Raw genomic sequence first — 14122 nt, forward strand, 5'->3', positions numbered from 1 at the left:
GGGGTGGGATGGGGACATCCAGGAATGTTCTGGAGTGTGGGAAATGGGAGTGGGCCGATGGCCCCAGCCTGTCCATATCCCGCTTCCCTCTAGATGGTGCCATTGGACCGGGAATGCTGGGAATCCTCCCTCCCTCCCTCCTCCCCCACCTCCGCTGCTTCCCAAGGCCACTTGTCTCCCTTCCCAGCAATTTTCCGGGATAATTGTGGCCACGTGGAGCCCCTGGCACTCTGTTTGCAAAGGGGTGTGGGTGTCACCAGGAGCTGGGGAGGAAAATCCTTCCCGGGCTTGTGGTGGATGACCCAGGGAGAAATTCCAGAGGTGGCAGAGCCATGGGAGGGATCAAGATGACGGCAAAGGGAAAAGCAGGATGGGAACTGGAGCTGCTGGAGCTCCACAGGCCTGGACAGGATCTGGCCCCAGCCTTGCTCAGCCCCAGCTCAGAGATCCCATTCCAAGTGGGATTCATCCCAGGGATTGGTGAAGGGCTGAATTGCCAGTGGTGGATCCAGCAGGGTTAATGGTTGGATTGGGAGAATCCTGTCCTTGGATCCCTGGAAGTGCCCAAGGCCAGGTTGGACATTGGGGCTTGGATCCACCTGGAATAGTGGGAGCTGTCCCTGCCTATGGGTGGGGTGGGAATGGGATGCGTTTTAAGGTCGCTTCCATCCCAAACCATTCCAGGATTGTGGAGCCCCTCTGCTCTGGATCAGGCTGGGAGAGCTGGGAATGTTCCCCTGGAGAAGGGAAGGAGCCAGGGAGAGCTGGGAGCCCCTTGCAGGGCCTAAAGGGGCTCCAGGAGAGCTGCAGAGGGACTGGGGCCAAGGGCTGGAGGGGCAGGAGGCAGGGAATGGCTTCCCAGTGGGAAAGGGGAGCTTGGGCTGGGATGTTGGGAATTGGGAATTGCTGGCTGGGAGGGTGGGGAGGGGCTGGGCTGGAATTGCCAGAGCAGCTGGGGCTGCCCCTGGATCCCTGGGAATGCCCAAGGCCAGGCTGGACACTGGGGCTTGGATCCACCTGGGACAGTGGGAGGTGTCCCTGCCCATGGGATGGGATGATCCTTAAGGTCCCTTTCATCCCAAACCATTCCATGATTCCATGATGATGTCCGGGGCCTTTCCCAACCTAAACCCGCTGACCTTTTGGTCTTTCCCAACCTAAATATTCCTATAATTCTCTCAATGATTCCATGACTCCATTCCATGAGTCCAACCTGGGCAAAACACAGGGAAAAAACCCGGGATGGGACAGCATTCCGAAAAACCTAAATCCAGCTTTTGGGTGGATCCTGGAAAACGTGATCCCTGTGATCCCTGTCCAGCAGCACAAGCAGGAGGAGCTGGATGGGGATGGTTGGGAATACGCTTCCCTCTTCGGCTGGCGCTTCCACCTCCAGCAGCGCCGCTCCGACTCCTTCCGCCGGCGCCGCTGGAGACGCCGGATGGAGCCTCTGGAACGCACCGGCCCCGCTGCCGTCTTCGCCTTGGAAGGGGCTCTGGTAGGGAACAGCTTCCCCCATTCCCAAATTTCCTCCTGGGAATATTATCGGCTGCTCATTTTAAGCTTCCCGCCATCCCTGTTTGTTCCCTGCTATCCTGACTTCATCCACGCTCTGGATTTCCCAATCTGCTGCTTTTCCAATGATTCCATGAGAGCCAAAGCAGCACAAAGCTCTCATTCTGTGTTTCCATGGAATTTTTCCCCCTCCTGTTTGGATTTTTTCCCCTCTTTCCCTGCTCCCATCCAGTGTTGATTCCTTCGGGATAAAAGCGGCTCTGTGGTGTCTTCCATGAGCTGCTCCCATCCTGGGAATCCCAACTGCCTCGCACTCCCAAAGCTCCCAGCAGGATTGTTCCTATTCCCCCTTTTCCCCTGGGATCCGCGGGTGGGAATTCTCAGCTTTGGAAATTGCTCCTTTTCCCGCAAATATTCCAAGGCCAGTGGGGCAATTAGGAGGATTCAGGAATCTCCAAAAGGCTTTCCAACCTAAATTTTAGGATTTCGGGGAGCGCTGGAAGCCCAGACTCCTGTTGGACACCCCAGAGGATCCCATCCAATGGGGAATCCCAGCTCTGGAGGTGATCCTGGCATTCCCAACTTTCCGTTGTTTTCCTTGCAGGGGGGAGTGACGGATGACAAGAGCGACGATGGAAAATCCAACGGAAAATCCGCGTCCACCCTCAGCTTTGGAGTCAACCGACCCACGATCTCCTGCATTTTTGACTGTAAGGATCCAAGGGGAGCTGGAAAGGCATTTCCCATCCTTTTCCTGGAAAAAGATGGAAAAAGAAACCTGGAAAAAGGGTGGAGGGGTGGATGGTGCTTATGGGAACATCCACAGGCTCCGGGATCAGTGCTTGGGATATCCTGGGGGGATTAAGCTGAGATTCCCTCACATGGGAGACTGGGATTGATGGAAAAGCATTCCTGGGCTCATCTTTTCCATGATTCCCATTTTTCCGGCAGCTGGGAACAGATTCCACCTGCGCTGTTACCTGTACCAGGCGCGGGATCTGATAGCCATGGACAAGGACAGCTTCTCCGGTGAGTCCAGATCTGCAGCGGGAGGAATTCTGGGAGCAGAGGGATCATCCCATGGGCAGGGACACCTCCCACTATCCCAGGTGGATCCAAGCCCCAGTGTCCAGCCTGGCCTTGGACATTCCCAGGGATCCAGGGGCAGCCCCAGCTGCTCTGGCAATTCCAGCCCAGCCCCTCCCCACCCTCCCAGCCAGCAATTCCTTCCCAACATCCCATCCCAAGCTCCCCTTTCCCACTGGGAAGCCATTCCCTGCCTCCTGGCCCTGCAGCCCTTGGCCCCAGTCCCTCTGCAGCTCTCCTGGAGCCCCTTTAGGCTCTGGAATGAACTCCAAGGAATCTCTGGAGCCTTCCCTTCTCCAGGCTGGATATGATGGAGCACAGGGAGAAACTTCCATGGGATGTACTCAGGATAAATTCCAGAGGGTGAGAGGATTTAATCAGGATCTCGGCACAGTTCAGCCCCTTCTTCTCCAGCATCCTCAGGAAATTCCTCATTGGATTTGATCCATTGGAAGGTTTCCAGCCCGTGGGGTTGGGTCTGGATGATCCCTAAGGTCCCTTCCATTCCCAACCACTCTGGTATTCCATGATTCCAGAATTCCTCAGCATTCCCCTTCTCCCAGCTCAGGAGGGCAGCAATCCCTGGGGTCTGGGACTTGGGAAGGGGATTTCCATGGAAGAAAGGGATTCCAGGTGGAAAATGGGCTGGGCTTTGAGGGAGGAGTTTTCCATGTCCTGCTGCTCCAACCATTCCCAGCACAGCTCCAGGGATTTCTGAAATTCCCAGGATTGTGCTGGTGTGGTCGGGACATCCCACACTGGGGGTTTTTGGGATAGGAAATAAGTGGGAATAGGAGAAATCCGTTTATCTGTGGGATTTTGGTGCTGGCGGCGCTTGGATGATTGGATGTAGGTGGAACATCCCTTTGGAATGTGGCTGAGGTGGGATGGAGTGCTGGGAATTATCCCGGCAGCTGGAAAATCCCACATCCTCATCCCTGGGGGCTGGGCCATCCCAGCCAGGTGATCCCATTAATACTTCGGAGCTGGAAAAGAGGGAAAAGGGGGACGTCACCACCTCTGGATCAGATTTGGGATAACATGGAATGTCCCAAATCCCGGGAAAAGTGTCCACAGGCAGGAGAGACCCAACATCCCTCCATGGCTATCCCTGCTCAATTTCCATGGGAACTTAAGGAGGGATTTGGATGGGATTTCCCTCCAAATTCTGGGATTTAAACTCCACTTGGAACAACACATCCTGGGAATGATGGATCCTGGATGGGACACACGGACAATCCCAAAACTGGGGAAGTAGCCGGACTGTGATCCCGAAGGAATCCTCTTTCTCCCAGTAGCTGGAATGATGGGATTTTTTGGGAATAAACACCCTGGAGCATCCAAACAATCCCCCAGTGTCTGCTCCCCCCTGGGATTCCCACAAAAAGCTCCTTGTCGGGATGAGGAGGTGGGAGCGAGGTGAGCTCATGGCCCGGGAGGGGAGTCCGGAATTGTTTTCCTTTGGAAAAATCCCGGCCAAGGACAACACGAGTTCCACAATGTGGGATTGTGATTCCTGCTGCCGGGAATAAAGGAGTTCATTAAAGGGGCTCGGCCGTTGGAAAAATAAACATTCCCTGTTCCCGACAAAGGGGCTTTAGAGAGGCTTCCATGGAAAAAAAAAGGAGGAGAAGGGAGGGAAAAATGGGGGGGGAAAAAAAAAAGAGGGAAAAAGCAGCTCCAAATCCAGGGGTTTTTGTTTATTGTAGTGGATTTGGCTGGAAAAAAAGTGGGAAAGGCTCTTCCCAGAGCGGATTGTTGGGAATGTCTGAGCGACCCTGGATTGTTCACATGGATAGAGGGGGAATCCATCCCCGGGTCCCCGAATTCCTTGGAAAAGGGGAGGAAAGGGGGAAGGCTGCTGGGATCAGCTGGCCCCGCTTCCACGGGGTGTGGGATAATCCTGGGATCTGAATGCAGGGATGTGGGGTTTCCTGGGATCTGCATCCAGAAATGTGGGGTAATCCTGGGGTCTGAATGCAGGGATATGTGGGATAATCCTGGAATCTCAGTCCAGGGGTGTGTGGGATGTTCCTGGGATCTGAATCCTGGGGGAATAATCCTGGAATATGAACCTGGGAATGTGTGGGGTAGTCCTGGGATCTGGATCTGGGAGTGTGGGATCTTCCTGGGATCTGAATCCAGGAATTTGGGGTGTTCCTGGGAGCTGCATCCAGGGGTTTGTGGGATAAACATGGGATCTGCATCCTTTGGATCCCAGGAATTTTCCCAAGGATGTGTGGGATGTTCCTCGGATCTGAATCCAGGGATGTGTGGGATGTTCGTGGAATCTGAATCCAGGAGTGTGGGATAATCCTGGGATCTGCACCCAGGGATATGTGGGGTAATGCTGGGATTCAAATCCAGGGATGGGTAGGGTTTTCCTGGGATCTGAATCCAGGGGTATGTGGGATAATCCTGGGATATGAACCCAGAAATGTGGGATTTTCCTGGGATCTGCATCCAGGGATGTGTGGGATGCTCCTCCACCCTCCCAGCCAGCAATTCCCAATTCCCAACATCCCACCCCAAGCTCCCCTTTCCCACTGGGAAGCCATTCCCTGCCTCCTGGCCCTCCAGCCCTTGGCCCCAGTCCCTCTGCAGCTCTCCTGGAGCCCCTTTAGGCCCTGCAAGGGGCTCCCAGCTCTCCCTGGATTTTTAGAACAATCCCAGCTCCAAGACTGAGCCTTCCCAGCTGGAAAATCACCTGGAAAACCAGGCAGATTGGCGTTGGAATGCTGAATTCCAAGCAGGATGGACTGGGCAGCTCCTTTCTCCTCAAGCAAGACCTGAAGGACCTCAGGATGAGCTGGAGCGAGCTGAGAACTCCCAAAATCCTTTGGGAGCCAGTTCTGGATGGAGCTTGGAATTCTGGGAAGAGCCAGAGCTCGGCTCCATCCCTGAATCCCATTCCCTGCATCCCATTCCCACAGATCCCTACGCCATCGTGTCCTTCCTGCACCAGAGCCAGAAGACGGTGGTGGAGAAGAACACCCTGAATCCCACCTGGGATCAGACCCTGATCTTCTACGAGATCGAGATTTTCGGGAATTCTCGGGATGTGGCCGAGTCCCCTCCCAATATCCTGGTGGAAATCTATGACCACGACACCTATGTGAGTGTGGGAATTCCCACCGGGAATTCCCAGCCTCTGGAATGTGATGTCTGGCTTCTCTGGGTGGTTTAGGCCTTGAGGTGGATATTCCAGAGGGTGAAATTCCAGGGAAAATCCCGTGGTGTCCTTGCAGTCCCATTCGTTGGGCTTCATCGGGGTCATTTAAAGTGGGAAAATTAATGGAGTTTCCTCATGGAAAAACCTTGGGATAAGATTGGAAGCAGTCATGGAATTAGGGAAATGCCCTCTGCTGTTTGCTGTGTCCAAAGGGCCTGGGAATTACGGAATTTTGGGGGATGGGTGGCAGGAATTTCTTTTATTTTTTTCCCAGAAAAACCAGGCTGGAGACTGTCGCAAGCACAGGAGGGAATTCAGGCAAAAAGCACTTGGAATAAACCTCGGGAAGGGCTTGGGAATATCTCAGGAATCTTTTTCCCTCTTTCCTGCTCATTCCCAGTGGGAAGCAGGAAAGATCCCAAAGATCCCAGTGCGGAGCAATGAACGGGATTTTTAGGAGCTGCTGAAGGCTCCGAGTTCCTGCTCTGGAAAACCTGGGATAGGAATTCCACCTTTTAAGCCAAAATTCCTAAAAAAGTGCATTTTCAGCCTTAGGAATTCCAGGAAGGAGCTGGAAAACTGGAGGCTCTGTGGGCACCAATCCATTCATTTTCCTGCCCTAATCCCATAATGGGATCATCCTTCGCTTCCAATTTTTTGGCTGAGAGTGGGATGGATTTTTTTGGAGAAAAGGGATGGGAAGGACGATCCCAAATTCCGGGATTCCCTCTCCAGGGCGCGGATGAATTCATGGGACGCTGCATCTGCCAGCCCAGCCTGGAGCGCTCGCCCCGGCTCTCCTGGTATCCTGTCCTCAAATCCGGCCGGAATGTCGGGGAGCTCCTGGCTGCCTTCGAGCTGATCCAGCGGGAAAAGGTGAGATCCATCCCGAGCCTGGAATGCTCCGGAATTCCCGTTCTTCTCCAGGATCTGACCTTTGCCAGGTGTTGGGTTTTGTCCATCCATTGGCGGCTTTGGAGCATGGGAAGAGCCGGAGGGATTTGGGATTTGTCCCTTTTGGAGGGATAATTCCATAGGCTGAGGTTTTCCAGCTGGGAAAAGAGGTGGTTTGGGGTTGGTCTGATGGAAATTCCAGGTGGGATGGGCTGCATGGATCCATCTCTCCTAGGACAAGTCCTGGGGGGTCTCAGGGATTTCGAGGGAGCTGGGAATTGCCAAATCCCTAAGGATTCCTTCGAATTATTCCTGGAGGGGGTTCAGGAGAGCTGAAGCCACTCCAGCTTTTCCGATGGCTGCCTGGGAAAATGGATGGACTGGGAAGCTCAATCCCTCCATCCCATTCTTCCTTCCCAGCCCCAAGGTTTAACTGGGAATGGGAATCCCACAATTCCCTGGAAATCCCAACACAAACATCAGGAAGAGGCCCCAAATCCCGACACGAGGCCTCTCCCTTCTCCTCATTCTCTCAGAACCAGGTGGGAAAGGCCTCTGGAAGGCCTTGGAATGGGATATGCTCCAGGAGGAGATGTTTGATCCCAGCGGGAATCATCTGGGTGGATTTGGTGCCTCCTGGCTGGATGAGAGTCCAGGATTTTTGGGAATGGAAGGGGCTGAGGTTTCTCTGCCCGCTCAATTGGAATTAGCACCGGGAATATTGGGAATGTTAATGGGAATTGTTTTCTCTCCCTGCAGCCAGCTGTCCATCACATCCCTGGATTTGAGGTAATTCCCGACTCCTCCTTGCAACTCCTCTATCCCTGGGAATGGCCCAGCACCATTCCCAGCTTTCCCAGGGATTTGGATCCTGTTTCCAGCCCTGCAGCCATCCCTCCATCCAATCCTAGGGAATTATTTTAGGATGAAGGAATTCCCGTGTAGAGATTCTGGTTTTCCTGACTGGTAAGGAAAACTGGGAATGGGGCAACTCCTTCCTGACACAGCAAATTTATCCCATTCCAGGATCCAGAGCATCCCATGGAGATGCTCCAAGGGCTCTGGAGGCAGCCTGGGAGAGCTGGGAATGTTCCCCTGGAGAAGGGAAGGAGCCAGGGAGAGCTGGGAGCCCCTTGCAGGGCCTAAAGGGGCTCCAGGAGAGCTGCAGAGGGACTGGGGCCAAGGCATGGAGGGCCAGGAGGCAGGGAATGGCTTCCCAGTGGGAAAGGGGAGCTTGGGGTGGGATGTTGGGAAGGAATTGCTGGCTGGGAGGGTGGGGAGGGGCTGGGCTGGAATTGCCAGAGCAGCTGGGGCTGCCCCTGGATCCCTGGGAATGTCCAAGGCCAGGCTGGATCCACCTGGGATTGGGGAAGGGGGTGGGACTGGATGGGATTTAAGGATCCCTTCCCACCCCAAACCATTCCAGGATTCCCTTCAGTTGTCAGCTCCAATTAGAAACCTTGGGATGGGCTTAGGGATGAGAATTTCTCTAATTCCGTCCTCTCCTCCTCTTTCCCAGAGTGAGCTCTCCTCCAGCCTGGATGAGGTGAGTCTTTGGGAATTCCTTGTTTTTCATCTTGGAGTTGTTAAAATTTGCCTCCTTGGGAAATCCCCTTTTTCCTAGATGGATCAAGGCAGGAGCACCAGAATTTTGGGAATGGCAGGATGGGCTTTTCCCCATGGCTGGGAATGTTGGGATCCATTTACCCTCTGGAATGAGGTGTCCCATCCTTCCAAGCCTGGAATGCCAGAGCCGGAACACTGGGCTGGCCTTGGGAAATCCCAATTCCAGACTTTACATAGGGAATTTGCCATGAATCGAGGATGTGCTGGACTGTTCCCATTGTTCCCAAGGAAAGTCTCATGTCCCATTCCCTCCAAAAATTCCAGGATAGGTTGGATGGGGCTTGGAGCAACCTGGGATAGTGGAAGGTTCCCTGCCCATGGAATGGGATGAGCTTTTCAATGGAAACGCTTCCATGATTCCATCATTCCCGAGATTCTGATTCCACGCCCAGCATCCCAACCTTTCCCAGATTTTATCCTTGTGCATCCCATGGAACTGATCCCAGGCTGAATCAAGAGTTGGGATCTTGGGAAACTCCTGGCAGGGAAAGGGAACAACTCCAGGAGCCATAAATCCCAAAATCCAGGAGATGAGCTAGGAAAGACCTGAGCAACATTCCCAGGAAAGGTTGGCTTGGATGGGATGAATGCATTTTTCCAAGAGTTTTTTCCCACCACGCCACCTTTCCTTGGGAGCTCATCCCGCTGTTCCATGTGTCCATAATCATCTCTCTCCTCTTTTTCCTCCATTTCTTCCCACTGCCGGAATTCCGGGATGGGGCATTCCACAGCTCTGCATTCCCGCCTTGTTCTCCGAGGGGCTCCTCCAATGGGTATCGCTCTCCTCCCTTCCTTCCCTATTCCCAGAATCCACGAAAATCCCAGCAGAGCCTCTCAGGGAGAGCAGGATCGTGGGAACCCCATCCCAACAAAATTCCTGAGGCTGCATCCCAAGGATTGGTGCCAGCCGGAGTCTCCGGTGCCTCTTGGATGCTCCTGAGGGACCAGGCTGGCTCCATCCTTCTCCATTTCTTTTTGGGAATGGATTCCCAAATCCATTTGGGATTTTTGGGGCTGAATTCCCGCCAAACTCTGGGATTTATCTTCAGCTCACATCCCAGCTTCCATTTAAACCGGCAATCTTTTCCAGCTTTTCCAGTTTTTTCGGCCTCATCCATGTTGGTTTTCACTCATCCTGGATCCAAATCCGGGTTGGATTCCGTGATCTCCAGAGCTTCTTTCCACCTGGATTCCCTCTGATTTATCCTTGTTCAACCCATCCCGGCTCCCAGCAGGATTTTTATGGATTTTCCTCCCTCCAGACGGCTTTGTCTGGGAATTGCTTTTCCCGCTCCCATCCCGATCCCTCCCTGCTCCCACCTCCTTCCCGGCATTCCCTGCTCATTCCTGTCCATCCGGTGGAACATTCCGTCCTACGGCATTCAGCTGGAATCCAGGAGAACGCCTGGAAAACCACTGGGAGAGCAGCAGGAAGGACTTAAAAAACCCTGGAATGATGCAGGGTTCAAATCCAAGTTGATCCTGGAGAGGATGGATGGGGCAGGAGCTCTTTTTCCAAGGAATTACCGTTGGATTTGCCAAAGGATTCATCACTAACATCCCTTCCAACCCAAACCATTCCATGATTTTGGGCCTGAGCAGCCTGAAATGAATTTTTTTGGGAATTAGGATTGCAGAGGTAACCCAGGGAATGTGGGAATTCTCTGCAGCTCTCCCTTCTCCTTCGGGTTATCCCAAATAAAATTCCCATTCCCTGCCAGCACTAACCAGAACTGGGAGCATGCAGATCACGGGATGGAGGAGTGGCTGCTCCATGTGGGAATCCCAGGCACCTTCCCCCAAATGGAATTCCCAAAAACCTTCGGCTGACGAGCAGCTGGACTCAGGAACCACTGACAATTCCCAAGGAAAATTAAAGCTTGGAATTTTATGGGAAAGGGGATTGGAATTGGATGATCCTTAAGGATCCAACCCCAACCATTCCATGATTCTCCATGTGCCACTGGGGAAAATCCCTTTGGAGAGGCACTCCCTTTGGAGAGGCAATCCCTCACCCAGTCCCAGAATCAAAACATACCCACATTTCCTTGAATCCAATAAAATTCCAGCCAGGAGAGAATTCCATGCTCCTGAGATGGATTTCCAGAGGTTTTGCTTTCATTCCCACCTTTCTGGGGGCTCTGGGAGATGCAGGAAAAGGAGAGGGGAGGAATTCTGCTTCCTGCCTTCCTCCTCTGGGAAGGCAAATTGGGAATTTCTCAGCTGCTTCCCAGATTTGGGATCATCCCGATGGAATTCTCAGGTAGTTTCACCTGAGCCCTGTCCCGTGGATTTGTGGATTATCCACGAGCTGTGGGATGAACCACAGCCCCTTCCCAGATCCGGAGGCGATGCCAATCCCCCATCCCACAGCGCTGCTCCCACTAAATTTCTGGGAATCGCCCAACTATGCCGCCGCTGCTGCTGCTGCTTCATCCCTTTCCTCATCCCACCGGGATCCCGGGATGGGATAGAGGCGGTTTCCTCCCATCATTCCCTAAAAAATGTAGAACTTTGGAGGGCAGATCCTTTGGGAAAGGCTCAGGGATGTTGGATCTTCTCCAGGATGGATTAAAGGGATAAAACCACTTTTCCAGCACCTCCATCCCACCATTCCTCATCTCCCTCCTTCAGCTGTCCTGGATTTCCTGGGAGAGATGAGTTTGGCAGAGATGGAGACTCCAGGTGGATCCAATATGGAAAAGGGGTTGTTATCCCATCCTGGCGCTTCCTGATGTTTCCTTTCCCTCTCCTTTCCCGCAGTCCGCGGATTCCGACCTTCCCTATCCGCCGCCCCAGCGGGAGCCCAACGTTTACATGGTCCCGCAGGGAATCAAACCCGTCCTGCAGCGCACGGCCATCGAGGTGAGCCGGGAATCCCGCGGGATCTGGGAATGAGAGCTGGGAATGGGATCTGAGCTGGATTCTGGGGTGGAATTCCAAAAAAAAGGAGACTCCGGGGGGACCTTCCGGCTCTCCATGATGCCCTAATAGGGAGGTGGAGCTGGAGGGGTTGGGATCTGCTCCCAGGGAAAAAGGGATGGGATAAGGATGAAGTTCAGGTTGGACATCAGGAGGAATTTCCTCACGGAAAAGGTGGGCAGGCATTGGAATTGCTCAGGGAGGTTTGGAATCCCCATCCCTGGAGATGTCCAAGGAATTTCTGGTGTGGAGGTGCGGATCAGCCACAGGTTGAACTCGAAGACCTCGGAGGTCTTTTCCAACCTCAAGGATTCCATAAGTCCCACCACTGCAAGTCCTGCACAGTTGAACCTCCAGCTTCTCCTGCAGCGCCGAGGAGCTCCATGGAAGCCTGGAAGGAGAAGTCGGGCTCAGGATTTGCTGTCCTCTCATCCCACAGATCCTGGCCTGGGGGCTGAGGAACCTCAAGAGCTTCCAGCTGGCCAGCGTGACCTCGCCCAGCCTTCTGGTGGAGTGCGGCGGGCAGCGCGTCCAGTCCGGCGTCATCAAGAACGTCAAGAAGAACCCCAACTTCGATGTCTGCGTGCTCTACATGGAAGTGGTGAGGTCCTGGTGGGGCTGGGGTGGTGCAGGGTGAAGGGAAGGTCCCATAAAAATGGGTCCTGTGAAGGACCTCAAAGTCCCATAAAAACGCATCTGAGGGTGAAGAGCCTCAAAGTTCCATAAAAATGGATCTTGTGGTGAAGGACCTCAAAATCCCATAAAAGTTTACCTTGTGAAGGACCTTAAAATCCCATAAAAGGGGATCTTGTCATGAAGGACCTCAAAGTTCCATAAAAATGGATCTTGTGGTGAAGGACCTCACAGTCCCATAAAAATGGGTCTTCTGGTGAAGGACCTCAAAGTCCCATAAAAATGCATCTTAGGGTGAAGAGCCTCAAAGTGCCATAAAATGGATCTGGTGAAGGACCTTAAAATCCCATAAAATGGGATCTTGTGGTGAAGGACCTCAAAGTTCCATAGAAATGGATCTTGTGGTGAAGGACCTGGAGGTCCCGTAAAAATGGATCTTGTGGTGAAGGATCTTAAAATCCACTAAAAGGGGATCTGGTGAAGGGCCTGGAGGTCCCATAAAAATGGGTCTTGTGGTGAAGGACCTCAAAGACCCATAAAAAAGTGTCTTGAGAAGGACCCTGACGTCCTATAAAAATGGATCTTGTCATGAAGAACCTCGGAATCCCATAACATTGGATTTTATGGGGAAGGACCTTAAAATCCCATAAAAATGGGTCTTCTGGTGAAGGACCTCAAAGTTCCATAAAATGGATCTTGTGGTGAAGGACCTCAAAGTCCCATAAATAAGTGCCTTGAGAAGGACCTTAAAGTCCCATAAAAATGGATCTTGTGGTGAAGGACCTCAAAGTCCCATAAAATGGGATCTTGTGAAGGACCTTAAAATCCCATAAAAATGGATCTTGTGGTGAAGGACCCCGGAGTCCCATAACATTGGATTTTATGGGGAAGGACCTCAAAATCCCATAAAATTGGATCTTGTGGTGAAATTAACTCTGCCCTTGGTTTTTTGGGGTGGTGCAGAACTTCTACCCTCCCTTCCCAACCTCATTCCCTCTCCCCTTCCCGGCTCCCACAGCGTCTTCCCAAGGAGAGCCTCTACAGCCCCCCCATCATCCTGAAGATCATCGACAACCGCCCCTTCGGCCGGCGGCCTGTGGTGGGACAGTGCACGATCCGCTCCCTCCAGGAATTCTACTGGGACCCTTTCCAGCAGGACACGGGGGCGCCCCAGGAGCAGCCAGGTACGTAGGAATACCGGGATTTGTGTCCTTCATGGAGTCATGGAATGGGTTGGGTGGGAATGGATCTTCAAACCCGTCCAGTTCCACCCAGGGACACCTCCCACTATCTCAGGTGGATCCAAATCCATCCAACCTGGTTTTGGACATTGCCAGGGATCCAGGGGCAGCCCCAGCTGCTCTGGCAATTCCAGCCCAGCCCCTCCCCACCCTCCCAGCCAGCAATTCCTTCCCAACATCCCAGCCCAAGCTCCCCTTTCCCACTGGGAAGCCATTCCCTGCCTCCTGGCCCTCCATGCCTTGGCCCCAGTCCCTCTGCAGCTCTCCTGGAGCCCCTTTAGGCCCTGCAAGGGGCTCCCAGCTCTCCCTGGCTCCTTCCCTTCTCCAGGGGAACATTCCCAGCTCTCCCAGCCTGATCCAGAGCACAGGGGCTCCAGAATCCTGGAATGGTTTGGGTGGGAAAAGACCTTAAATCCCATCCTATCCCATCCATGTTTAGGGACACCTCCCACCATCCCAGGTTGATCCAAGCCCCAATGTCCAACCTGGCCTTGGGCACTGCCAGGGATCCAGGGGCAGCCCCAGCTGCTCTGGCAATTCCAGCCCAGCCCCTCCCCACCCTCCCCGGGAGGAATTTTTTCCCAATATCGCATCTAAATCTCCCCTCCTTCTCTTTAATCCATTCCCTCTTGTCCTGGCACTCCATGTCCTTGTCCGAAGTCCCTCTCCTGACTCCTTGAAGCCCTGGATTGGACTGGGATCATGGAGATGAGCTTTGGGTGGCGGGAATGGTCTGGATGAGGTTGAAGTCTTGGATATTAACTTTGGGTGGTGGGAAGGGTCTGGATGAGGTTGAAATAATGGAAATCAACTTTGGGTGGTGGGAAAAGTCTGGATAGGATTGGGATCATGGCGATGACCTTTGGACGGTGGGAAGGATCTGGATGGGTTTGGGATCATGGACATCAGCTTTGGGAGAAGGGAAGGGTCTGGAAGAGGTTGGGATCACAGAGATGGGGTCTTGGAGAAACTGGGATCACTCCTGAAGGTCGATCCCAAAGTTTCTCGTCTCTGGGATTCCCAAATCCCGGGA

At 53.3% G+C, this 14122-nt stretch overlaps 1 protein-coding gene across 5 annotated transcripts in view; it reads left to right on the forward strand.

Moving 5' to 3' along the window:
- Positions 1-14122, forward strand: part of DYSF (dysferlin) — an 80980-nt gene that overhangs the window by 31897 nt on the left and 34961 nt on the right. For 4 of the 5 annotated variants that reach the window (XM_069014842.1, XM_069014845.1, XM_069014841.1 and 1 more), the window contains exons 29-38: positions 1325-1498; positions 2120-2225; positions 2467-2544; positions 5535-5716; positions 6509-6649; positions 7427-7476; positions 8204-8213; positions 11057-11158; positions 11655-11816; positions 12867-13032. In XM_069014842.1, the coding sequence (XP_068870943.1) occupies positions 1325-1498; positions 2120-2225; positions 2467-2544; positions 5535-5716; positions 6509-6649; positions 7427-7476; positions 8204-8213; positions 11057-11158; positions 11655-11816; positions 12867-13032 (1171 nt within the window). Of the gene's footprint in view, positions 1-1324; positions 1499-2119; positions 2226-2466; positions 2545-5534; positions 5717-6508; positions 6650-7426; positions 7477-8186; positions 8214-9024; positions 9067-11056; positions 11159-11654; positions 11817-12866; positions 13033-14122 lie in introns of all 5 variants that reach the window. The other variant, XM_069014840.1, reaches the window with a different exon arrangement.

The sequence above is a fragment of the Aphelocoma coerulescens genome, chromosome 4 (genome assembly GCF_041296385.1).
Source record: "Aphelocoma coerulescens isolate FSJ_1873_10779 chromosome 4, UR_Acoe_1.0, whole genome shotgun sequence".
Lineage (NCBI taxonomy): Eukaryota > Metazoa > Chordata > Aves > Passeriformes > Corvidae > Aphelocoma > Aphelocoma coerulescens.